We start from the raw sequence: 27,938 nt of genomic DNA on the forward strand, positions 1-27,938 counted from the left end.
GGCCCCATCTTTAATTTTAATAAAAGAAACATCAGTTGCTGATGGGTTCTTTTGCTTTCAAGACTCTTGGGCATCTCCATTCGGAACCGACAGCGGTGCAGCAATTGCTACATTTGACAGCGTAAGGCCTGGAGAGTGATATTTCAATAAGGTATGCAAAGAACTGGGTACAGCTCCTGCTTGAGGATTTCACACTGGGGTTCTCACCCAACATGCTGAAAATCATGTTTCAGAACCTTCAAAATCACTTCACAAAACATTTTTAAGGGACAAGCTTTCAAAGCTAATGACTTCCCTCCTTCCCCGCCCACCCCATTAAAATTGTAATAGCAGTGCTAAAATGTTAATATACATTCCTGGTCCTGTATCTGTTGATCTCGTTAAAGGCAGACACCAATAACAAGCTGAAAGATTCAATGAAACAGAACACCAAATATTTCCTCCTGCATTCTCCTTGGTTATAACCAGAGACCATCCTAAATTACAGAACATAAAAAAATATAATACCAGTTATAGGAAGCAAGTGGGTTTTCTGCTAGGATTAAACATTTAGAATTAGCTTCTCTAGTAAAATTTAAAGAGATAATCTTCTTTTGCTAATATGATCTCAGAAGTCTGCAGAAGCATAAGTGCTTATAGTTCCACTTACCGCTCCAAGCATGATTCTGAAAATGAGCCATCGAAATCCCCAGATGACAATTTGAGAAGGCGGAGTGTAGTTAGGTAACCGGGAGAGAGTCCAGAGCGGGCACAGGAATATTCCTAAGAATCCCGTTTCCAGAAGCTGAGATTCCCATCCTAAAGTGGAAATAAGAGAAATGGTTTGCTTTTAATTACCCTTCCAGAAATTTTAAGCATGTGAGAAGCAGAATATAAAAATCCTCTGAAATTATTGATTTAACTTGATGATCCTTAGTTACTCAACTCTCTCTGAACACACCTCACATGCAGATGGAATTGAAGTTACATACAATTAAAACTGCTACACCTTAAAAACAATCAAATCACACTTCCGACTGAAAGTGGTACCAACTAACATTGTGTATGCCATCTACAACTGTAACTGAAAGGGATTAGAGAGAAAAAACTAGAGAATGGAGATTTTTGTTTGTTCCTACTACAGCCCCATGCACATTTTGTGGGTATTTAAGTTTTGCTGTTTTCCCTCTGTTGCTAAGCCTGTCAAAATTTCACCTTTTATGTGGGTTTTCACAAGTGAAAGAGAAATATTTTAAAAAAACATAGGAAAATATGATTACAAAACCATAGGAACTGGCAGTAAAACCCAAGAACAGCAGTAATCCTGGCCATAATTTCTCTCTTTAGATTTCAAATTGGCTGTGTCCCTTTAAAATATTAATTCACCAAGAAATGCTGTAGTCTCTAATTTTTTTTTGGGGGGGGGGGGGGGCACAAGAGGGTAAATGGCATGCTGAGGGTACTGCAGTAGCTGACTGCTGAAAATGAAAAGTCATATTACCAGAGTACTACAGTCTAGAGCAATCTCAGCTTCACAACAGAGAACCTTTTACAGTTTAGCGAATTTCTGTAAAATATATGTCCAGGACTCCATGTTTCAAAGTCTAGTTCCTGGGGCCTCTCTGGAGATCAAAATTTGATTTTCATTTTATTTATTCATAATAGTTTAGGTTGCTAAATTCTTCTACGGACAAATTCTGATTCAAATATCCAAAGGTTTCTCAGCATTGTCCTGTCAACTGCTCGTCTCAAACGTTTGCAACATCTAGCTGATTAGAATAGAACAAACGATCGCACCTTTCCCCTCTAATACATATGCAAAGAAGGCACTCTGTTATGGAGATACACTGTACCCAGCGAAGGCTCAGCACTTTTATTCAGATCGCCCTCTACTGGATGGAGCAGAGATCACTTAGCTCTACTGATAGGGCCCCAAAGGCTTCATCTGAAAACAGGGGATGAGTAGAAGGCTGTGCATGAGCAAATTCCTTAATTAGGCGTCCACTTCAGGACTTTGGTTTTACAGACACTATTTTAAAACTCATCGGAACGGCTGGCCTGAAAACTGCTTCTTGCTCACACTCTGCTATTGCTTAAAAGCCACAAAGTTTGCTAAACGCACGTAGAAGACTTTTCTTTCTGAATGCTACGCCCCTGACATCATGAGCCACATTCTCCCCAACAGGCATACATGGCAGAGGTCCCATTGACTTTAGTGGAGCTATGCCAGTGGACACCCACAAAGTACCCAGCCCTATATCTGGAAGAGAGTATGATCAAAAATTCCATTAAGGCTTAGGCATTATCAACTTTAGCATAAAACTATCAAGGTTTCTGAACCATAAGGCAAATCCTTCCTTAACCAAAGCTCTATGAATAAAGGCTAAAGGGACCAATTCTTCCCGTGTGCCTGTTTTATACTTTACTGGCCTCAGTGGAATTATTCCAGATTTATACTAGTAGAACGGAGCTCAAAATCCATCCTTGTAACCACACCGTGAAGCTGTTACCCAAGTTATTTTATACATTGGAGACATTCAGGTAAGGCCTCCTTTATGCAAATCTGGATTTTGCATTCTGTTTTTGCCATGTACCCAGTATAACTATTGAAATGATTATTCAGAAGGAGCAACAACAACAGAGCCGTTACGTGTTGACAGATGAAGTCAAACTCTATTGGATCTTTTGCCATGAAGCAAAGGACGCTATGAAGCAACAGTGTATCTGTGCAAGAACCAAAGTAAGGTCTGCTCCAGTAGTTTTACCCTGAACCACAAATATATTGTAGTTTGCAAGTTTTTCCATGGCATATTGTTCTACCCAGAAGCTGCACAGAAGTATGCTAAATGACTGAGTCAAAGCAACTTTTTCTTGTACTTGTGTACCTATAACTGGTAAACATAACTATGGCGTTATGGAAATAAAGGTCTACATCCATTGAATGCCTGCCTCGAACGCATGCCTTGTTATGTACAATAAAACAACGGTCATCTCTTGAGATCACAAAGATGTACGGATCTGTACAGCAATGGACTTCTGTGGATGCCAGCTGCACAGCTGATCTGAGCTAATTTACTGATGTCAGTTTGGAGCTGTGTAAAGGGCAAAGACTGAGGAGCCCTGGGTATTATTCCTAGATCTGCTACTGACTTGCTGTCTGACTTTGAGGAAATCACTTAATCCCTGTGGGTATGTCTTGTTAGGCAAAACAGGTGTGTTTTTCAATAATGTTAACTCAATCAAGTTAGCTTGTCACAATTGAAAAGCTCGCTCTCCCACTCCAGGTGACAACATAGCCATCTGACATGGCTTCAAACATGTTACCCAGGGCCACCTGAGGGGGGGGGGGGGTGGCAAATAGGGCAGTTTTAACCCCAGGTGCCCCGTCTTTCAAAAAGGCCTACAAACTGACTGGTGCTGCGACCTGGCACCCGGGATCACAGCACCATTCAGTAAATTTGGCCCGGCAGCCCCTCTGTCATGAGAGAAGGGCGGCTGAGCCAAACCTGAGTGGGGTTGTGACCCTGCATGTCATGCCACCAGGCTCGGAGCCAGGCCCAGCATCGCAGGACAGGAGTTCACTGCTTGCTCACCCTCTAACCCCCCTCCCGTTTCCATCCACTACCCCTCAGTGACAGTTTTTTGGAAGAGGGAGAGGGGCTCACTTTCAGATTTTGCCCTGGGCCCCAAAAAACCTCTCTGCGTTCCGGATGTTAGCCTGCATGTTAATGAGTATTCAGAGGGGTTTTAAATCCTGTCTAGACAAGGCCTATGTGCCTTAATTTCCCCATCTTTAAAATGAAAGAACAATACTTACTCATCTATGAAACATCAATGGGTGAACAAGAGTGGAGGCTGCTGTCTGCTGAAGACCCTCCAGTGTATCGGTAACATAAACCTCAGAATTATTATTATTACGCATTTATAGAGCAGTAACGCTCATCAGAATTGAGAGCCCACGGTTGTAGGTGATGTACAGACATGTGAGCTATTATAACTGTGGATATTCTTGTTGTTCGTTTTGAATAGTAGATGGGCTTGCAAGTTTTAAATCTAAAATCCCCAAGCCCTGACCATCCACATGCGTAAAGAGTTTCATTTAAAAAGCTTTGTAATTCCACCTCTGACATAACAGAATATGGACAAGCTAACCAGGCAAGTCAATGTGAGCAGCTGCTTTGCAAGATTAATGAGGAAAACACATTTAGAATTAAAGTTTGCCTGCATGGTTGCACCCCAGGTGACACATTGGACCCCTCGGGGAGGACCAGGCATAATCTGACTAGCTGCCCAGGGACGTGCAAGGGGAGAGCTAGGTGAGACTGCTGGCAATGCCAGCAACCCCATGAGGGTTTATTACAGGGCACAGGAAGAACAATGCAATGGAAGTGCCCATCGTGCAGACTGCGACAGGTATGCTAGGAAAGGTGGTGATTAATCCTGTGGCACAACTAGGATTGCTCTCAACAAACTTCTAGTGGCTAATATGTCTCTCAAAGGTATAATACCTCCAGGCAGTGCCATTTGGGAAGAGGTCCAGATATACACACATATATCCACACATACACGACTAGAGGCTTCATTAAAGTTTTACAATACTGATAAATATGTCAAGAAAGAAGATATAGCACCAAGATCTGCTCGGAGTTACATTGGTGTGAATATGGAGTAATTCCCTTAAAGACAGTAATGTACTGGACTTATACCATTGTGAGCAGAAATTGATACATAATCTTTAGCAAGGCTTCTTTCCTTCACCTTTGGTTAGATAGGCAAATAAGGCACCTGTTGTTGAAAATAAGCTAATTATTTCTAGCTCTGGTGAGGCATCTGATAGCACATCTGGTCTAGGTGATTAAAATTCAGGATTTGGCAAAAGAGCAAAAACTTACATTTAATTCACTTTTTTTAAACCACTTTTTGTTCCTAACCTGTAGTGATTTTTTTTAAATGATTGAGCGATGAATGACTATAAAAAAAAATCCCCTTCTATTTCCATATATCCTGTGGTTTTTGGGATAGATACTGAACTGCCAAAATAAGCGCTTCTGTTGAGAAGTGAAGTATATTGTTATAAAAGCAGCTGCACAGAAAAGCAATGGCTAATGCAGAATGTGAAAGGTTAATTGTTACTAAACCCAGCAACAAATAGCAGTTATGGGTCTAACTGGCACCAAAATGGTAGTATATCTCGTTAGCTTCAGCTTGCACAAGAATCCCACTGTAATCAGCGTTTTCATATGTTAATCACCACGCTCCCTTGCAGACATACACTATACATGTTGGATCTACGGGTAAGAGGGCATAAGACTTTACATTTCTAAATGGCCTTTAGATCCTTCTGTTGGCATTTTCCTCCATGCAGTAATATAACATTTTACCAGACAGCGTGGAAAGGAAGGTTACTTAGTGTAGTGGCCACTAAAATGCTAGAGGAAGATGCACTGAGCCAACAAATAAATCAATGTTATGTATTTCTTGTGTATCATATATTTGGTGATATATACAAAGGCACAAAGGAAGTGGAAGCCATCTTGGTGTGTGGCTAGCCCCAGAAGTGGGTCAATACACTCTGCACCTGTGTTTCTTGTTCCAAAGCTACAAGTTTGAATCCTGGCACCACCATCTGGGTACCATTCCAACAGTATAATCTGGTCTGAAACATGCCAGAAAGGGGGATGGCTCAGTAATGCAACCGGAGGCAGAGACATCTTATTGATGAACAAGAGCGGAGTAAACAACTCCCCCACCCTCCGCCCCCAGCTGTTGTTAGAAAACTCTTAAATTACCCATTGCTGACAACGGGCGCAGCTGAGCCGGCGATGAACACAGTTTAAGAACAAGTGCAGCCAAGGACAAACAGCGGTCAGCACCATTTCAGCAGCGTTCGTTAAAACCTGTTCAGCTTGCAGTGAAATTGTGTTCAGCTCCGGTTGACCTGCACCCACTGATAGCGATGGATAATTTTGCTAGTGCAGACAGAGCTTTAGTGTCATGCGGTACTTGCCGAGATCTGATATTAAGGTCAGAAGCACTGGCTCAGGAGGGAGTGATTTCTATAAACAAGATACCCACACTCACTGATTTATTAACTAACCCCTTCCTGATACCCTGAATGTCTACAGCTTGGTCACCTGGGCACAGATATCGGTTTTCTTGACCATCACACACAACCCCATAGATCTTCAGGTCCTTAATCCATTACCATCACCTTTCCAAGCTCCAGTCCTCCCCTAATGTCTATCCAATCCCCTTCACCAGCCTTAAACTGCTTACTATAGGTAAGTGGGTGTTGTAAGATGCGTGCAGTAAGGTTATGTCTCTGGTTCTCACTGTGTTGTCTCCTCCATTCCTTAACATTACCAGCACTCTCCCCCCTGGTTTGGATCTTACCATCTCACTCATCTCTGGTGGAAGCTTCTACTTCTTCCTCGTGACACTTCCACTTTAGCGTGAAGCAAGGTTCACCACGTGGTCCTCTTCTCACCTCCAATTAGCTTTCCCTACCAAGATGTTTCCCTGTTAGCTCCAGCCTTGCACCTCTGATCTTTAAGGATGGCACCCAAGTTTGCTCCCTTTTCTACCCTCTCTCCATATTGGATTTGTTCTTTCTTGGCCACTACATGACTCCATACCACCAAAATGCCCCAAAGGCTGAAGTCCTCTTGGTTAAAATAGAAATTTTATCCCAAGTCTTTGACTTCACTGGCTCTTGCCTCAACTTTGCTGTGAAAACCAGAAATCATCTTTGGACTCTGAATATTAATTTTTCTTTTACATTTTATTTTGCACTTCATACGCTCATAGCCACCTCCTGAATGCTGCTGGAAGTTGCCCTGATCTTGCCTCCCCTGAAGCTCTCGTTCATGGTCTAGTGCAGGGGTGGCCAACCTGGGGCTCCGGAGCCACATGTGGCTCTTCAGAAGTTAAGATGCGGCTCCTTGTACAAGCACCGACTCCGGGGCTGGAGCGACAGGAGCCAACTGTCCAATGTGCTGCGGGGGGGGGGCTCACTGCTCAACCCCTGGCTCTGCCACAGGCCCTGTGCCCACTCCACTCCTTCCCACGCCCTCCCCTGAGCCTGCCGTACCCTCACTCCTCCCCCCCAAAGCCTCCTGCACGCCACAAAACAGCTGATCGGGAGGCGCTGGGAGCGGGGTGGGGGAGCTGATGTGGGGCTGCTGACATATTACTGTGGCTCTTTGGCAATGTCCATTGGTAAATTCTGGCTCCTTCTCAGGCTCAGGTTGGCCACCCCTGGTCTAATCCCTTCCGCTTCACCTGCTTCATTTCCCTCTTCTATGATCTTCCTGTATTCCTGCTTGTACTGCCCCCATTTACCTTCTCTCTCCAAGCCAGTAAGTCACTTACCCTGTTTAAACTTCAGCTTAAAACCAGAGATAATTCTGACCCTAAAAACCCAGACCTGAACCACCCTTATGCTTAGGGAAAGAACACATCCATATGTGACCTATATGGCTTGGGCTCATCCCTACTTATAACCTGCCCTTCCTCTTTAGTGTATAATTGGCTCTGCCCGTAACACATTTATGTATGTATAGAGTGGCATCAAAAACAGTGCAGTAGGGTAGGATTAGCCAAGCCTTACGCACTTCATTCTTCACTTTTAGAAATCAGCAGCTAAGCCGTGCAGACACTGAAAACAATGAACATGCTCTTTTAAAGCTCACAACTGAAGCTATAAATACAGCGGAGTGTAAAAGGGGGAAGTTCTGTTCTATCTCAGACTCACTTACTGTAAACTGATAGCGCAAAACAAGATTATGCGATCCATCAACAGAACCCTCAAAATGGCTTCCATTTCTCCAAACTGCTGACTTTATGAGCAGTTGTTCACATCTGCATCTTAAAAGCCTCCATCAGACATGCTCAGAATTCAGATCCCTTGCCATCTTAAAAAGGGTATGAGGCTGTTACCAAATGGCCATTGAGCCATGTTGCCCGGAGTGTGATGCTGTTGTATTCAGAGAGTACCCAGCCTCTTCAGAGTTGCTTCCCTGACCTACATGGTCCACATGTGATGTCTACAAGAAATCAGCCAATTAATAAAGTCTAAGTAGGGGACAGTTGATCTTTAAAATGATTTTTAAATTATATCCTTCTCCCCCCGTTCTTATTTGTTTCTTGTCAGATTGTGGGCAATCTGAGGCAAGAGCAGGGGAAATATTTTGAGTTGGGATCCACAAAAGCGTCTAAGGCTATGTCTATACTTAAAACACTATAGAGCCACCGCTGTAGCACTTCAGTGTAGACACTCATTACAGCAACAAGAAAGGTTCTCCCATTGCTGTAGTTAATCCACCTCCCCATGAGGTGGTAGCTAGGTCAATGGAAGAATTCTTCCATCAACGTAGCGCTGTCTATGCCGGGGATTAGGTCAATCTAACTATATATCTCAGGGGTGTGGATTTTTCACACCGCAAGAGACATAGCTAGACCAATGTAACTTTTCAGTGTAGACCAGTCCTAGGTGCTCAGCTCTCATTAAATTACAATGGAAGTTAGGTATCTAACTATTACCGCACCTTTACAAACCCAAGCCTGAACATTTGCTTGGAGAATGAGAGCACACCGAAGGCACTAGTTTAACACAAATAAATCACTGGACATTAATAACCTTACCATTTCTGGAAAAAAAAATTCTCTCGCCTTCGTTAAATTTACAGATTAAATGGCGTACACGATAAATATTTTTTTTAAAAAGTAATATTTATATGGCAAACTAAAGAATAAGAAACTAGAAACAAGACACTGATCTAAATACCAGCAGCAAATGGGGATGAAGAAAATGACGTTGTCATCCATTAGTAATGCTAATTTATCATGTAAATTTATACTCTGCAATCGTGGCATTTTAGGCAAGAAATCCAGGCCTCGAGTCAGTTCAGTTTTAACAAGTGACAACAAATGCCACTAATCCCACAATATTTAGAAACATTCGGGGTCTCTTACACAGGAAACCCAAGTCCCCATATTGTGTGCCGACCCATCCTCGTTGTCTTGTGTCCCAAGTTAGGGCTAAAACTTCAGTCTCACCTCAGTACAGCGATCCCTCAGGCCCCCACTGCATACTGATACTTCTGGGAACGAAAGGGTCGCATTGTTGACCCACCTGCTCCTGTTTGCTTCGGTTGGATCTAGTCAAATTTCAGCAGCTGCATAGCTAGCACAATGAACGCCATTGTTATCTCCTCGGCATGGCAGGGGATGGATCCAAATTTAAAAAAATAAAATCAAGTGAGCTGCCAATGGCATGGATTTCAGTGGCTGCACTTGCCTCACACGCGTTGAAAATGTCTGTTAAATACTCCTAACTCGATGCAGCAAAATAAGTCGTTTTGCATTTGCTGAAAGATCTACCTGGGAAAAAGAGCATTAAAAGCATCCCTCTCCCTCCCCCCCTTCCCACTTTTGATTTCTCTGCTTTCTGCAGAGATTTTTCTTTTCCAAAATTACGTACAACTGTTTGTCCATAAGCATAAACTTTCTGCTAGGAAACCTAGCTTACTTTAACAGATCTCCAGTGCTAAAAACATTTGTTGCTTGAAATGAGAACCACTTAATTCCTGTACATGTGCAATTTTTCATGAAAGACCACGCAATTTGGCAGGAACATCTGACATATCGTAGAAAACATTATGGGTACTTACTGTATAAAATGTCAATTTGGGATGAATAGTCTCCAAAATGCTCTGAAGCAATGTCATTAAGGCTCCCTATAGAGGGTATTATTTCTAATGGAATATAGATTATATGGTGTTATATCATTAAGGCTTCCAATTTTCGGCTTTATATTGTTATTTACTAATAAAGGCCTGATGAGAAAAACAGCAGAGTTATCAACAACGATGAGCCTAAAACATATTAGTGGATACAGAACAAGGCAATTCTGAAAATTTGCCATGCAACCCTTGGAATTCATACATTCTACTTCTCTTTGGACCTACTCCATTTTATGAGGTGCAACATAGGTCCAACAGCATGGAATAGCCATTGGGGGCAGGTGGGAAGAACAGGCCTGGGAGAAGACACTGAAGTTGCACAAACAACAGCTGAGAAAATTACAGCCTGATCCAAAGCCCACTTATGACTACAGAAAGATTTCCACTACTTAAGCCCTTATTTACCTCCTATATGATTTTTTTAAATGTGGGATTTTTTTTATATATAATGACAAAGATCTAATTATATTATATATAATCAAGTTATTTTTAAAAAGAAAAGGAGTACTTGTGGCACCTTAGAGACTAACCAATTTATTTGAGCATGAGCTTTCGTGAGCTACAGCTCACTTCATCGGATGCATGCTGTAGCTCACGAAAGCTCATGCTCAAATAAATTGGTTAGTCTCTAAGGTGCCACAAGTACTCCTTTTCTTTTTGCGAATACAGACTAACACGGCTGTTACTCTGAAACCTGTCGTTATTTTTAAAGTGACTCATCCCTAATATGACCCTGGAAACTACATAAAACAATTCAGCTGTCAAGGGCAGGAATTGTCTCTTCATTTGTGTTTGTACAGACCCTAACACAATGGGCCCCTCACCTCCCACATCCTTGCTGGGTCTTTTGGATGCTACCATAAAAACTAGAACTGGTCAAACACATGTTTTTTCTCCAAACAATTTTGAACACAAAGATTTTGTTTAAAAAAATTTTCCCCCCGATGGAAAATTTAAAAACAAAACAAAAAATTTCAATTCTAATTAAAATTTTAATTTCTGTTTTTGAAAATAGAAATGAAAAATCCAAGTCAAAATGAAAGGAAATTTCCCATATTCAAAGAAACTCCTTTTTTTCCCCCTGGGAAAATCTGTCAGTCAAAAAAATTTCGACCAGCTATAATAGCAGCAAAAGTCAGAAGAGTTTATTTGCATTTTCTCACTTTTCTTCCTAATTCATGAGACAAGGTATACTGGTGTACTACTGTCTGGTTTTGTACATATATATACACACACACACACACACACACACTACAATGTGTGTGTGTATAGTGAATACACACACAACACACACACACACATACTTCATAGATTTCTCCTTGTCAAACTGCACAAACAAGAGTTGTGAAACAGTGCCGCTATCTTCCTATGAATATTAGGTTGTCTATACTACAGACTTTGGTTAACACAAGTTACGTCAGCATAAAGCCGTGTAACGCTTGTGCATACTTGGCTCCTTGCGTCAGCACTATGCATTCTTACCAGGAGTGCTTGTGTTGATGCACAGTGCGGTGCACTATGGGAAGATGTCCCACAGTGCAGTTCACCATTGTCTGGTGCACTCTCTTTTGGGAAACTTTGGAAATGCATGGGACCAAGGGGTCAAGTTCCCATCATGCAACTTTCTCCATCCCGTAAGGCCATCCTTATTCCATAATTTTTGTGCCTTTTCTTTAAATTCCCACAAAACCATGTGGCACTTCATGCTTCTGTCAGATGGTGAACAGCAAGGTGCCCACAGAGCTCTACACTATTGTCACGAATATTGCAAACACAGAAACAAAGATCCTCCGGTATTTGCAGAGCCATAGGAAGAACTGCAACAATGTGGGACATGATGATTTTGTGGAGGACAGATTGTTGTGGGACATAGCAAAAAAACCGACTCAAGCCTGTTGGTGGCATTCACAGAGCAGCTGCAGAAGGTAGAGCACCACTTGTGAGCATGAAAAACGAGCACTGACTGGGTGGAATGGATCGTCATGCGGGTCTGGGACAATGAGCAGTGGCTGCAGAACTTGCGGTTGCAAAAGGCCACCGCCACACCCCTGGATTTGTGTGCTGAGCTCACCCCAGCCCTCCAGATCAGGGACACCAAAATGAGAGCAGCACTGACAGTTCAGAAGTGAGTGGTGATCGCTCTGTGCAAGCTTGGCTGGTCAGGGAGGGTGCCCGGTGTTCACCTCTTTATGAGCACAGGACCATTCAGAAGGCTGCAAATAGACATTCTTTCCCGAGTGGCAGATTACCATTGACAATATTGAAATGCCGCTAGTGACTGTAGGGCCCCAGACTACCCTTTGGCTCCTGAAGCCGTACACCACCACTTCAGCAGTACCAAGGAAAGATTCAGCCACCAGCTCAGCAGTGCAGAACGACCAATGAATCTGTGTTTGGTAGACTGAACGTCAACCTAACTTCATAGTGTAAACCAGCCTCTATGCATCACAGCTATTGGCTGTCAAAGTAAAGATACTCAGCATGGACTTACTCAGAATGGAATTAAATTAACCAATTCTGAGCCTCTCCTCTCTCTCCCTGAACATTTATTATGACATACTTTACATTTTTTATTTTTGACACCTGTCAAAAATAAAAAGTATTGTGCTAATGATTACGATGTATTATGAATAAAGGCCCCAGGCTGCGAACACTTATTGCCTACTACCATGAAATCATAGGACTGGAAGGGACCTCAATAGGTCATCTAGTCCAGCCCCCTTACTCATGGCAGGACTAAGTACTATCTAGACCAATCAATGGATTCAACCCTGGCAGTAAGCAAAAAGCCAGACAGGTAGCGTTTGCATTATTGGCAGGCAGCGTGTCCCAGTGGACTGTCAGGAGACTTGTGTTGTATTTCCAGCAAGTCATTTCACCTCTCTGGCTTCCATTTCTCCTCTCACCTTTTGTCTGTCTTGGCTATTGAGATTGTAAACGTGCAAATATGGAAAAAGTTATAAGACGCAGAAAACTTTAAATACAGTTAAATACTTAACTAATAAACTGATCCTAACTTTAGATTATATAAAGATAAGTCTTTAAAAAAAAAACCAACAGAAATGCTTCCATTAAAATAATAAAAAAAAAAAAAAGACAGCCTGAAATTGCTTAAGAAGTGCTCACTACCTAATTTTAATATTTGCATAAATCCATCATCACTTTGGTCATTCGGAGCAAAAACATTGTCCTATGATAGTGAAGACTACATCTATAGTAGAAAAAAATGTTTTTTTAAATGTTAGCTATTAACACAAAATGATAATGTCACTGTGTTTAAAATTGCAATTGCCATTTTTATATGTGTTAGCTAGTCGAGGCAAGTCTTAAGGGGGAACCTAGGGTTACCTCAAACAGTTAAACAGTTGTTGAAACTAAAAATGGCCTTGGGCCTACACTATGGGTGAAATCCTGGCACTGCTGAAGTCAATGTTAAAACTACCACTGACTTCTATAGGGTCGGGTTTTTAACATGTTATTTAACATGTGTTTTAGCTACCATTTGCTTAAAAAAACAAAAACAAAAAAACCTGTGAAGACAAGACCAATGTGGATATTATTCTCAACAGTAGGAAAGATTTCCCAGCAGCACAACAGAGAACAAAAAGTAAAACAGGGGTGCAGAGAAGTGCATCATGAACATCAAATAGTGCAGGATCACTCAGGTATCATGCAATTTCAATAATAAAAAGAGAGCAAAATTTAGATCAAAATGGCAAAAGCCAATACCACATGAGGCATAAATAGCTGAGAAGGGTTTGGTGAATTGCTTTTTACCCGTGTCCAGCAGAACTTTTCTTATACAATATTTACAGATTCTAACCCCTCAGAAACAGTGTGCTCTCCCAAGTTACAGCTGCAAGACGCTCACCATTCCCTCAGCATCTCACCACCCAGAGCTGCTTTCTTCTTCTTCTCTTCCAAAATATCAACAGAGCCATAAAAGGGATAAAGACTCACTCAGCACATTGTTAAACCTTCCAATCACCGCCAAAAAAATATACACACAACACACAGAAAAAGGCAAAGAAAAATCAACACTTTCAAGTTAGTGTGTCAGTTTAAAAGGCTTCCAGGGTTCCCAATGGACAGTATTCCTGTCAATTCCTAGTGGAAATTCCCGATCCCCATACAATTAGATGAGTTATAAACATGAGAAAGCCTGATAAAAATGCCACAGATTCAGCCCCAAACTCCCGTTCTCCAATAGCCACAGCAACGCACTATTATGAATTTGAAGTTTGATTTACAAGAGGTTACTTCACACTCGTGGTCATGGAGCCACGAGTTTCTGATTTAAAAAAATAAGTCCAGTGCAGCAATATTTCACAAAATTTCATTCAAATGCATTTTTCCAAACCATTGCTTGCAACACTGAGCTCTGAGAAAATCGGCTCACTTTTAATGGAAGACATTCTTGTATATTTTTTCTTTGAATTTTATTGGAGCCCCTTGCACATGTAAATTGCATATAACATCTAGAAACAACAGATGGCCAAACAGTTTACAGTATGGATCCATTTCAGAGATGTTTAACCTTGCATCTCTATGCATCCACTGTATTGCGTTTCTGCCACACAAGAGAGACAAGATATTCTTTCAACTCTGATTAACTTTTGTACATGTTCAAAAGTGCTAGGCCTCAGCAATAATTCTTCCTCTTCACCTGATGAAAGGGAGAAGGTCTCAACTTTAAGAGTTTTAAAAACATTAAAGAGCAGCAAGAATACTTTACTATAAAACCACAAAAGAGAATTGCTTTTATTTTCTAACATGTAAGCATCACATAGAAAGGTGCTGGTGTGCATAAACCCAGAGGCAAACCTTTAATCTGATAGCAAGAGAAATAAGGAAGACAGAGTAATATCAACTAAAACTTTGGAAAAGGGCAACATTGGGGGGGTGGTTAATACTTTGTAATTCCATAGTGCCTTTCATCACAAAGCCATTTACTAATATTAATGAGGTAAGTCTCTCCCAGAGGGAGATAAGTTCTTATTTTCATTTCTTCAGGTATGAAAACTGACCCACTGAATGGTTAAGAACAGACTTGCCTAAGATCAGACATTAATTCAGGGGAAGAGTCAGTTATACAACCCAGGAGTTCTCACTCCCATTCCTCTGCTCTAAGCAATAAGAACACAGGTTGCGAGACCTAACATATGATCTATTCTTTTCTCATTTATATTCATCACTACAACATAATTCTAGGGGCCCAATCCTGCAATGCTTATGCACATACTTATAGATTCTGGTTTTAACTCTATTTAACACAAGTGTCCACTCCCAGTCTTAACTTTGTGTTGCACCAATTTTCTTATTTAACATGTTCCTGATTTCTCTTGTTTGCACTAAGAGATAACAACCTGGCGATATTTAACATTTCTGTAGCTGAGAGAATAGTTCTTGATGTTGTTGAAAGATTTTAGAATGTTATCAATAACTTTTGTTCTTAAAGTATAAACCACATAAAAAAAATTTTTGCATAAAAACTTTTAAAAGCTTCCAAGTGCTCTCCAGGGTAGTCATTAGAAACTACTTAGGTACAAGAGGGCGATATTACCGAGTTAATGCAGCATTAAATTAGCCCTCTTAGGTAGAACTTTAAGTGACAGAGGAATTAGTTGGGAAGATTTTTTATTTTATTTTTTAAATAGTGAAGTTAATGGATTTCCTGTTTTTAGCTCTGTGGGCGGCTGTCATTGTGAGGGATCAGTATATACTGTATTTAATTACTACATCTTAAAGAAACTAAAATAATTTCATCTATGTTAGTGTGATCTCACTGGTATTCAGTGCCTGTCTAGTGTGGCCACCACTGTAACTAGAATATTAAAATGTTACTACTTTCCAATGGAGTATGTTCCATTTGCATGGATGCTTTCTTGTGATCCATAGCAGCTCTTAATACTGCTTCCTAATTAGAAGGAAAGGATAGTCTAGTGGATAGGGCACTAGTCTGGGCCTCAGGAGACCTTGATTCAATCCCCAACTCAGCCACAGACTTTGACCTTAAGTGAGTCATTTAATCTACCGTGTGCCTCGGTTCCCCATCTAAAATAGGGATGATGTTTCCCTTACACAGCCCATAAGTTCTCTCCCACAGCTGTGCAGCAGAGAAAATGTGGTTTCTGCTCCAAAGAGATTAAGACAAGACGACAATTTGGTGTAACAACCTGATGCTAGGACTGAGGGGGGAAATGAGGATAACAGTGATAGGAACAAACATTTGCTAGCTACATACACTAGCTGCATGCACAACTTGCTGGTGTTTTATAGGTACAAACAAACCATAGTTACTCATGAAGACAGCACATTTAAACCCTAACTCCTGATCCAGTTCTCAATTCAGACCAAGGGGCTACTCCCAGCTTCAGAGCTCTGGATTGGCTGTATAAACAAGCTGTCCCTGCGAACGAACGACTCTCCCCTCAAGGAGGCAGTGTCATTGGGGTCATATCTGACAGTCCCTAGCAGAGATGAAGGCTGTTGACTGTAGAACACCCTAATGGAGAAGGAGCCAGAATCTTGCCACTTTCACGACGCAAAACCCAGGTGTTTGCACAGGACTTTCCTCCATAACACAGGTACAGTATAACATCTTGAAACCAGCCAACTGAGAAGGAGGTCACAGGGGATGGGAAATAAAGTGACAAAGGAAGAAGAGTTTTGAGCCATTTCCCACCCCCCAGTGGAATGAATGAAGCTGTAGCTACATTTAAACCTTTGCCAGGCACAGATTAGACAAATGCTGGCTGGCTTGGCAGAAAAACGATAGGTTTGAATGAGAAGAGCATGGGGCATGTTGCAGAGTTCCATAGATAAAGCAGCACACACAAAAGAAAGCATGAATACAGAAGTCTAGAGAGGGAATAGTGAGTTGGAGGCATGGGAACAGAGAAGTGGGTTGGGACAGAAAGGAAGGTGAGGGACAGAAGATTGAACTTGATACACAAGAGACCACTGGAGGGACCAAGAGAGGAGAGTAAACCAATGAATCAGACAATACTATGTCCTCTATTAGGGCTAGCAGTCGTGGCAGGGGATAGGAGCCCCTGAGTCCCTATAACTCCACCACTTCCTTTTTAAGAAAAAAAGATAGTTACAGTAAGGGTTTAAAAACAAAGATATTGGAAGGGCTATAAACCCTCCTGCTTCAGGGCATAAACCTATCTCTAACTGATGGGGGTCAGGAGCAAACATGCCTATGGAATCAATACCCTGCCTAAGACAGGGCTCCCTGCACCTTCCTCCTGAAGCAGCAGGTACTGGCCACTGTCAGAAAAGTCTAGATAGAGCATTGGTCTGGTCCAGTTTGGCAGTTGCTATGCTCTTCTATGGTGAGGTTCATATATATCACATGTCTATATAGTACACATGTACACACAGGCGGACAAAAATCAACAACTGGATTCCCCATAGCTCAGGAAAATAAAACAGAGGCAATGAGCATTCGTCATTATGAAAAATCCTAAGGCACTCAGGCTCTTGGAAAGTAAATCCCTTCCAGGGTGTAATTATTTGCCCCAATTATCCTTTCCGCACTGATCTCTTTGAACTGATAATTATATAACCAAGAGCCAGATAAAGTTTTCTGGTAAATTTTGTATCTGGAAGTGCACACTGATTACACAAAATGAACATGTTAATGGCATAATGAAGACAGGCAGGCAAAGTGCACGTAATGATTTGTGTTAGCGTTCCAAGAAAAATTAAGTACAAGCAGACCTTAGCCAAAAGACAAGGACGGTGGATAACAGTAGACGTGCTACGTACCAATGCAGGACAAAAGGGACCTGCGGAGGAGTGGATTACTGAGTGTTATTTCCACTATTGCTGTGTCAAGGAGAAAAAGTGAAACTTGCTATCGCATGAAACCAGAGTCTCAGCCACTCGATTCTGAGTTGAATTACGCAAGGAATTCACAGCCACTACAGGGGATGATACAGCATGGGCACCAGCATCAGAATGATTCTTTGCACTTCTATAATGCCTGCTCTCCAAGGGTCTCCCAGCAATTTAATGATTGTGGCCTCCCAGTGCCCATATGTGGTACCCACTAATAGAGGGTTAAGCGCAGCCTCGGGACTCTGGAGAGATTTGTTCATGTGACTTGTCACAGTGGCTCCTCTGACCCCAGAACTCGTGACTCCTAGCCCCCCGTTGTGCCCAATACTCGGCACTTCCTCTTGAACATTTATCTGTGGCTCCTCAGCTTAGAAAGGAGCCCAGTGTATTTTTGCACTGAATGTGCCCTGGATGTACCAAAACGCCACCATTTTAAAACAAAGTGCTTCCTTTTCTCCTCATTTCAGTTTATTTGTCCCACTAAGGGTCTGATCCTGCTTTCACTGAAGCCCATGGCAATGCTCTCACTGACTTCCCTGGAAGCAGGATAGGGCCCCAAGCCATCTTCACGATGACAGGGCAATCCGACTACTACCTGCTTCCAGCTCCATGACTAGGTTTATGGGGCAGGCTCCCTCCCAGCCCTTGGGTCAGAGCTGAACAAACACACTGCATAAACAACCCACCCAGCCCCCTCAGCCTGCGAACCAGTGCACGCTCCCGAAGACGCTGGCAGCAATCATGGATGCAGATCTCCCGCACTTAACCTTGGCTTCAGCGGGAGGTCACCTACTGTCAGGATGGGGTCTGCCTGCCAATGCCACTACAGAGAGGAAAGGCAGGGAGCAGACGGGACAGGGCTGGCAGCAAGTGCTGCTTGGGGGCAACAGAGATACTTCATCAAGGTGAATGCCAACTAATAAGCAATACTCATTAAGGGGCAAGAAGATACAATGACCCAATATATGGAGAAGCGAAGGATGGTCTTGTGGCTAACGCACAGGACTGGGAATAAGGAAACTTGGGTTCTGCCCTGGCCATGCCTAGGCTTCCTGGGGCTGTTACTTCACTGCTCCTCTCTGTGGGGCTTCTCACCACTTTGCAGAAGAAAATCTCATTTGTGTCTATAATGCCCTTTGAGAATGTCAGATGGAGGTTGATACAACAGAGGTAAAGAGGCCTACGCCGTATGGAGAAAGAGTTTTGTGTTTTAAATATTGAAATAGCAAATTTAATACTTAGCTCCTCTGTATTATGTTCTCTCTTACTGTGTGCATTGCCCCAACCCCCAAATAAGGAGGCCATAACATAAAATTAGAATGCCAACTATTTTCCACTCTCCCGAGCAACCTGTTGTACAGACGTTAACTGTCCTTTATGGACATGACCCCTGCAGAACAGTGCCATGCGCCCCCAGAGCTAAATTTCTAAAAACAGGTGTCTGTTGGATGTTAAATGTATATTCAAACTGCTTTGGCAGCTTAAGAAACCATTAGCAGCTGTTAACATGGCTAACTTGGCAACATGGCCCAACAGCTCAACGGGCCTGTTCTCTTCACCACTTCAAAAACTCTCATTTCCAGCTTGCAGATTTTAAACAAGGAACAAATTAAAACCAACACCACGAAGGCACCTGCAAGACACACTTTGCTAGAAGCAGACCTAAAGCAAGACTGAAAAATAAGAAGCCTGGTACACACAAAGTTCTTCCCCAGGTGTGAGAGATTCCCAGCATCCCTATTAAAACATCATATTTTAGTTTTGTGCAAGCACACACTTCACAATACACATTTGCAAAAGAAGTGCATTTAGCTCCTGAGCCAGCTCCCTGAAGTCAGTGGAGAGACACATTGATCTGAAATGGAGTTGGAGCCTATCCTTAATGTATAGTTTTCTCTGACATACAAAGAAATTTTCTAAAAGTTTTTTGGTTGCCCCAGTGCTCTGGACGGGGATTATGGAAAAACAGGACATGAGTCACCCAAAGGAGCATGTGTTGCGACTCAGAGAGAAGTGTTACCATTAGAAGTTACAAAACGGCATTTCAGCAAAGAATATTGGAAGGCACCACGGTGAAACCAGACCACTTCCGAGATCTCTGATCCCAATGTCTGCACTTCCCAACTCAAACCATTATAAATGCTTAGAAAAACAACTGATCTATTATCAAAGAGATGCAATAAACAGTAAAACAAATAATTAGTTAAAAAAAAAGTTAGCACAGATTTGTTAGCCCTTAAGACTGGACTATATAGCACCACATTTGAGTTGGGTTGACTACAAAAACCACCTAGATATTATAGCCAGTTCAACATGCAATTGTTCACCAACTACAGAGCGTACGCTGATGGGAGCACAGGTTAACATGCTCCACCATGGAGGTGATGGCTGGCTAATATTAATTTCCAAAACCACTAAATGGGCTAGGTGCGAATTTCCAAAACCTCTTGCTTCCCAGCCCACTGCAGTGACCACCTTCAAATAAGAGCTCAGGCTCGGACCGCAGGGGCCCCAAGGACAGGGCATTCTCTCTCAAGGGCAGCGACTAGGGAATTCTCCACTGCAGGGAACTCTGGATGAGTCAGAACCTTTAGGGCACAAAGCAAGCAGACCCATTTTTAACTGGGGGTGTGAAAATGACTGTGTGTTTTCTAGGAAAAACCCACCCACTGTAGACTTGATACCTCTCAAGAGAGCAGATTCAGTCTGTGACCTGAAATTTTGTTCTTCCTTGAGGAAAATGATGTGTTTCTAAATTTAACCAAGATACTGTGGGTAAGGGCACCTTAGGAACAAATCGACTGGGTTTTGTCCATTTCAAATGTTTCCTCCTCATTTATGTTTGGGTCTTTAATCAGCTAATGCAAAAGTCAACGTAACTCCAGTGGACTGGTTTCCAACTGTGCAACTTAATATCATCTTACACGAGACCAGATTAATTAAGAATTTAAAATACCAGAAATGTGAGTTATAAAACCTGAGTTGCAGAAAGAGGGGAGGGAGTTCCATCAAATGTAAAATATACACTGGAAACTCTCAAGATTCACAGCTCAAAATAAACTGTCTTATTCTTTAGCCCTGAGAAGTACAATATGAAAACAAACGTTGCAAAAATTAAGGGAAAGAATCTTTAAGGTGGTCATTGTGACAACATGGCTAGCATATCAAAATAAAAGCCACATCAGAGTCTCTGACCAGTTAGTATAATTCTACTATGTTTAAAGCAGTGTAACAGCATTGTCATATTCTAATAACTCTCTGTCCTCATAGCATAGCTAGAAGACTACAGGCGACAAAATCCTATCCAGATGAGGGAGCAGACCTACTTTCAGGTAGAGAAAAGGTAGATCAGTAATTTCTAGAAAGTTTAAACAGTTAAAAAAATAGATTTTTATTCTATAGGTTTTGCCCCCCTCCCCACCACCACAACCCCATTCCCCCCACCTGCCTGACAGCATGATATTACAGAAGTGATGATCATTTCCTCCTCAGCTTGCTTTCTGAAAATGAGCTAATCTTGTGAAACCAGGCCTTGCAGTTCATACCTGACGGTGGCCAGGCCAGCAATCAGCGACGCCACTGATAATTTTTTTGGACTATGTTTAAGGGAGTCACTCATCTGAGAGACCTAGGGAAAGTGTAGACATAGAGGCATAGGGCACAGCATCTGCTGTCCAGCTTTCCCTCACAGTTCTGGCCATTCACCCGAATCCTGATTAAGATACTCGTCTATGTAATTGTGTACAAAACACCCAGAAGACAAACACATCAGTCCTATAAATATAAATATGGTGTTAGGATATACCCTGTTATTCTAGCCTGGGGCTAACTGTATGGAACTGTGCATGAGAGAAACAAGGTGGGTGAGATAGGATCTCTTCTTGGACCAACTTCTGTCAGTGAGAGAGTTAAGCTTTCGAAGTTGGTCCAATAAAAGATTAATTACCTCACCCCCCCTTGTCTCTCTAATATCCTGGGACAGACATGGCGACAACACTGCATGGAACTGTGTAGTCATTGTGTAACCTGGACAGATGTTTACACTGAGGATAATTCTGGAAAAAAGTGAGATTAGCAGCAAGGGGATAAAGGGGCTTGTCAGGCCATAACAGTTGCGAAGTGTTTGCCACGGGAAAATAAAAAATGAGGTCTAGCTCCATATGAGCATGAGCTAACCATCATTGTAACAGTTATTGCAATCTCATGCAATATCTGTGGGGACTGTATTGTATTAAATCTATGAATGGTTTATGCATGATTGTGTTCTACTCTGTGAGGGAAGGTTAGCATAGCTCCTACATGAACTAAAAACAGAGAGGACATGATTAATCTTAATCACAGAGACTAAAGAACTCCCAAGCGGGTGCACCTCCTGACATGGTTTGCATACACTGGAATGGGACTAGGAGCCAAAGAAAGGATTTTTGGTAGAGAAGCATGTGCTTGAATGGAGCTCAGGGCCTTCTCTCTGATCCAATAAACAGATAGGACCTTCTGTCAAAGGGGCCAGAACCTTTGCGGAAGGGTTAGAAAGACTGGCCTGCTAGGGCCTCAGAAGACCGAGGGGGTGACTCCTGGTAAATCCAGTCTGTGTTTATTGGTTTTTGTGAGTTTCCCTAGAATGATCTTCCCTTAACAATACATGAGCTTGCTTAGAAGGAGCAGTGGGGTAACTGGTAACTGCTGGCAATACATTATTCGCAGGCCTCAAAGAGAAAGCAAAGCACAGCACTGGCCTTTAGGCAGGCTGCCTTGCTGGGGATATCACAGTTTAAGGCAGGAAGCTGTGCAGCCTTAAAACGCCCTGGGTCAGGAGGGAGTGAATCATAGAATCATAGAATATCAGGGTTGGAAGGGACCCCAGAAGGTCATCTAGTCCAACCCCCTGCTCGAAGCAGGACCAATTCCCAGTTAAATCATCCCAGCCAGGGCTTTGTCAAGCCTGACCTTAAAAACCTCTAAGGAAGGAGATTCTACCACCTCCCTAGGTAACGCATTCCAGTGTTTCACCACCCTCTTAGTGAAAAAGTTTTTCCTAATATCCAATCTAAACCTCCCCCACTGCAACTTGAGACCATTACTCCTCGTTCTGTCATCTGCTACCATTGAGAACAGTCTAGAGCCATCCTCTTTGGAACCCCCTTTCAGGTAGTTGAAAGCAGCTATCAAATCCCCCCTCATTCTTCTCTTCTGCAGGCTAAACAATCCCAGCTCCCTCAGCCTCTCCTCATAACTCATGTGTTCCAGTCCCCTAATCATTTTTGTTGCCCTTCGCTGGACTCTCTCCAATTTATCCACATCCTTCTTGAAGTGTGGGGCCCAAAACTGGACACAGTACTCCAGATGAGGCCTCACCAATGTCGAATAGAGGGGAACGATCACGTCCCTCGATCTGCTCGCTATGCCCCTACTTATACATCCCAAAATGCCACTGGCCTTCTTGGCAACAAGGGCACACTGCCGACTCATATCCAGCTTCTCGTCCACTGTCACCCCTAGGTCCTTTTCCGCAGAACTGCTGCCTAGCCATTCGGTCCCTAGTCTGTAGCTGTGCATTGGGTTTTTCCGTCCTAAGTGCAGGACCCTGCACTTATCCTTATTGAACCTCATCAGATTTCTTTTGGCCCAATCCTCCAATTTGTCTAGGTCCTTCTGTATCCTATCCCTCCCCTCCAGCGTATCTACCACTCCTCCCAGTTTAGTATCATCCGCAAATTTGCTGAGAGTGCAATCCACACCATCCTCCAGATCATTTATGAAGATATTGAACAAAACCGGCCCCAGGACCGACCCCTGGGGCACTCCACTTGACACTGGCTGCCAACTAGACATGGAGCCATTGATCACTACCCGTTGAGCCCAACAATCTAGCCAGCTTTCTACCCACCTTATAGTGCATTCATCCAGCCCATACTTCCTTAACTTGCTGACAAGAATACTGTGGGAGACCGTGTCAAAAGCTTTGCTAAAGTCAAGAAACAATACATCCACTGCTTTCCCTTCATCCACAGAACCAGTAATCTCATCATAAAAGGCAATTAGATTAGTCAGGCATGACCTTCCCTTGGTGAATCCATGCTGGCTGTTCCTGATCACTTTCCTCTCATGCAAGTGCTTCAGGATTGATTCCTTGAGGACCTGCTCCATGATTTTTCCAGGGACTGAGGTGAGGCTGACTGGCCTGTAGTTCCCAGGATCCTCCTTCTTCCCTTTTTTAAAGATTGGCACTACATTAGCCTTTTTCCAGTCATCCGGGACTTCCCCGGTTCGCCACGAGTTTTCAAAGATAATGGCCAATGGCTCTGCAATCACAGCCGCCAATTCCTTCAGCACTCTCGGATGAAACTTGTCCGGCCCCATGGACTTGTGCACGTCCAGCTTTTCTAAATAGTCCCTAACCACCTCTATCTCCACAGAGGGCTGGCCATCTCTTCCCCATTTTGTGATGCCCAGCGCAGCAGTCTGGGAGCTGACCTTGTTAGTGACAAGGGTCCCTGCTCAGAGACAGCTGGAGACCTGACTTGAAACTCCCAGAGTGGACCGTGGGGAGGGAATACAAGTGCAGTTACCCTGAAACTGTGACAATCATTGGCACAGTCCGTGGTTTCCTCTGCTGTAATTATTATTATTATTATAGTATTGATTAGGGGATCTAACCAAGGCTGACAGGAGGTTCAGAGGGGGGACAATTATACCAGCTCCCCAAACTCTGGGAGGTCCACAAAACATCTGTAACCTCTGTGCAAATAAAGTGAAATGAGAGGGATGGGACCCCAGCGAACACAATGTACTGGGGCTCCAAATTTCTCTCCACAGGCCTGGCCCGGGAGCCATGATCAGGACCTCATTGTTCTGTCCGCTCTGCACACAGGGAGTAACCGTTCATCCCTGCCCCAAGGAGGTTACAATCTAAACAGACACAGGCTGGGAGAAAGGAAGTATTATTATCCCTATTTAACAGGTGGGGAACTGACGCCCAGAGAGATTACATGTTTACACAGCCCTGATCCCACTCAACAAATAATAAAACAGCAACAATAGCTGAGCCAACAACCCATCAGGAGATGGAGTATAATGAAGCCAGTTTCCTTTAGCGGTGTTTAAACTCTAGTAACCTATTTTAGCCCACATTTTGGGTGTTCGGCTTCCCGACCCCCCTCCTTTCCCCTCCTCCCACACACCTACCTTTCACACACAGAATATAAAAATACCAAAACAAAAGTCTTTTGGGTGATCTCTTTAAACAAGACAGCATGCTAAAGTAATTACAGCATCTGACTAATTTAGTCACATACTGTCCTGTACCATGTAAGTGCTTGCTGATTCTAATAAGGGGTTCGCTCTGTCCAAAATTAAGTCTGTTTTTTGGAGATTTAAGTATGATGAGGAAATGGATTTTTCTGTGTTCTTTAGGATGCACAATTCTCTGACCCAATTAGTGGGCTAAATTCTTGGTGCAGCTACATCAGTGTAAATTTGGAGTAACTCGAATGAAGTTAATGAAACTACAGTATGTAAATCCAGCATAACTGTGAGAATAATTCGGCCCACTCTGGTTCTCAACATGAAAAGATTTAAGATTAGCCAAAATGACTAATAGGACCTCAACACCCACAGCTTTAACCTCAAAGAACAAAGGAAATGAAAGGGAACATGAGGAAGGAAGACCAAATACAGATTTCAGGAAATCGAAAAGCAGCTTTCAAAACCCATCTGATTTTAACAGATCTGATGGATCCGTAGGAGGGAGCAGCAGCTTCTTGGCAATTATAGGAAAATTGCAAGAAAGTCAACTGCATCAGGAAGTTGTTCTCTCCCTATACGACACAAAGATATGAACAAACATAAACAAGCAGAAATACTGACGTGAAGAAACCCGGACTGCGTGCCAATTATTGCAATCAGTCCTATGATTTCACTGCTGATACAAAGTAAAATTAACTGAATGTAAACACCTATGTACTCCAGGGCTGAAACAATTAAACCTAGGCAACAAAAACAACCCTCCCCCAAAACCCTCCTCATAACTGTTTTCTATAATAATAAAGCCTTCGCCTCCAAACCTGTAACTGTCCATTTTGATTGTCAGTCAACCGACATGAAACAGCAAACCTTGAACATGACAGAACGATTCCAACTAGTCAGGTGCTACACAGATCAGCTCTCTGGAACAGACCACTTACCCAAGAGAACTGTGGACTACCTTAAACCATGGAAGACGTTTGTGTTGTTCTTAATGTAGTGTCTGTTTAAACTGTACTGTCTCTTGTAAATAAATGTCCACAGTTTTGATTTAAAACTTCAAGAGAATCCACCAGGTAACCTACATAAAGTTGTTCCAATGGTTAATTACCCTCACTGTTAAATATTTTCAGGTTATTTCTAGTCTGATTTGTCTAGCTTCAGCTTCCAACCACTGGATCTCATTATGCCTTTTTCTGCTAGATTAAAGAGCTGTCTACCATCCGATATCTCTCTCCTATGTAGATACTTGTGGTTCATGATCAAGTTACTGTTAGTATTCTCTTGGATAAACTAAACAGATTGAGGTTCTTAAGTCCCTTATTATAAGGCAAGTTTTCCAGACTTTGACTTATTGTTGTAGCTCTTTTCTGAACCTTTTCCAATTTTTCAACATCCTTTTTTAAGTGTGGACACCAGAACTGATTACAGAATTCCAGTAAGGGTTTCATTAATGCCATACACAGATGTATAACAATCTTGGACAATTACTGCCAAAATAATTTGGGTTAAATACAGAGTTAGAATATACTGAAATTTGATGAAAATTGAGCGAACTGGCTTGTATTTACCATTTATGTTTAAAAATAGCCAAAAGTCACGGCATTCATTAAGCATTACTCTTTATTATTCATCTTCCATTCACTAGGTTTCTTTGCAGTACCCCTGATTCTTAACAACTTTAAAATCCTAGACTGCTGACAGAATATACATTAGACTCCCATTGATTTGCACCAGCAGCTGAGGGAACCACCCACTGCCGAACCCTAATTTTAAGAATAAGCAAGTTTCAGAATCACAACAACAAAAAACCACATTGCAACACAACGTGTACTTTATTTTGACAGCTGTGGTTTAGTTTTAACTATTTATGGCAGCACAAATAAAAGCACTGAAGCCTATTTTGTAAAAATAACAAAGTCTTAAGTAAAACAAATCTGGGCTTCGGCATTCTGCTATCAAAGCTTTGCTGAGAAATGAGTAGAGTTTATGACTTGAAAAGCGTACCAGCAGTTACTTAACTTGTGCCTTCTTTGGGGCAAGGACCATCTTTTTGTTATATGGGCACAGTGCCTGGCACAAAGGGGTCCTGACCTCCGATGGGTAGCCTCTGGTTGCTACCCAAAACAAACAATAATGAGTGAGGTTCTGCTATAAAGTGTTTGAAAGTTACATTCAAACTGATCAATATCTGAGGTAATAAAAACGTGTATGCTGCAAATATACGTGACTAAATAAAACAACAAAGCAGACCTCGGCCAAATTCAGCCAGAGCAACTACATACATTTCCAAACCCTCCATGACATCTTAGGAGTTCCTATAGGTTTAAACCAGCATAACAGAGATTAGAATTTGGGCCTACATACATTACTCAAATGACTTTTCCAAAACTGCATGCCCCCCATTATGAAACGTTTAGTGGGATTTTGCTCCCTAAAATCTCACTGAGCATTGGACAGAATTAGGAAGTGACCTGTGTGACCCGAACACCCACTCCAATGGCCCCTTAGTCCATATAAGTTTTGTCATGGTACTTGTTAGTGCTTGGTTTCCATGGCAACCAGACTTCCTACTCACAGATGGCTTCTATTGCTTAAATCCATACAGGTGTCACTGGCCCGGCCCGAGAAAAGTATCCATAGTAATGACCTTGGTTAGCTTTATTGGTTTAAAATAAATATGAACATGCTTCCCTTCAGCGGAAATTAGACCTAGCAACACAGACTATTTAGCATTAATATATTCCAAATATTTAACCTACATACAGCTGAAGGGCACAATAAATTACTTTTCAGGCCTTTTATTTCCTGTGCCTGAAAATGGGTTATACCTTGATGCCCCTCCAAATTACTTGCCAAAAGCCCCGTACACCTAATGACATTTGCAACTAAGGATGGACAGACTTGTTTTAGCCACTTCCACACCAGCATCACAGGTTTGAAAGTTCAACTCCCACTTATTAGATTCTCGTCCTGCATAGGGGAAACCCAAAACGGGGTTGAGGAGTGATAGGTGCCAATAAAAGGATACAACGAAACATGAAACATGGGCAGAATAAGAAATACAAAGGCTGTAGGAACATGGGTAAAGATAAAATTTCGAATGAAGTGAAAAAACAAATGGCA

At 42.3% G+C, this 27,938-nt stretch overlaps 1 protein-coding gene across 2 annotated transcripts in view; it reads right to left on the minus strand.

The window, feature by feature from the left end:
* LMF1 (lipase maturation factor 1) overlaps window positions 1–27,938 on the minus strand; it is a 349,579-nt gene that overhangs the window by 241,777 nt on the left and 79,864 nt on the right. For both annotated transcript variants that reach the window (XM_073361771.1, XM_073361772.1), the window contains one exon: window positions 650–798. In XM_073361771.1, the coding sequence (XP_073217872.1) occupies window positions 650–798 (149 nt within the window). The remainder of the gene's footprint in view (window positions 1–649; window positions 799–27,938) is intronic.

The sequence above is a fragment of the Lepidochelys kempii genome, chromosome 10 (assembly GCF_965140265.1).
Source record: "Lepidochelys kempii isolate rLepKem1 chromosome 10, rLepKem1.hap2, whole genome shotgun sequence".
NCBI classification, from domain to species: Eukaryota; Metazoa; Chordata; order Testudines; family Cheloniidae; genus Lepidochelys; species Lepidochelys kempii.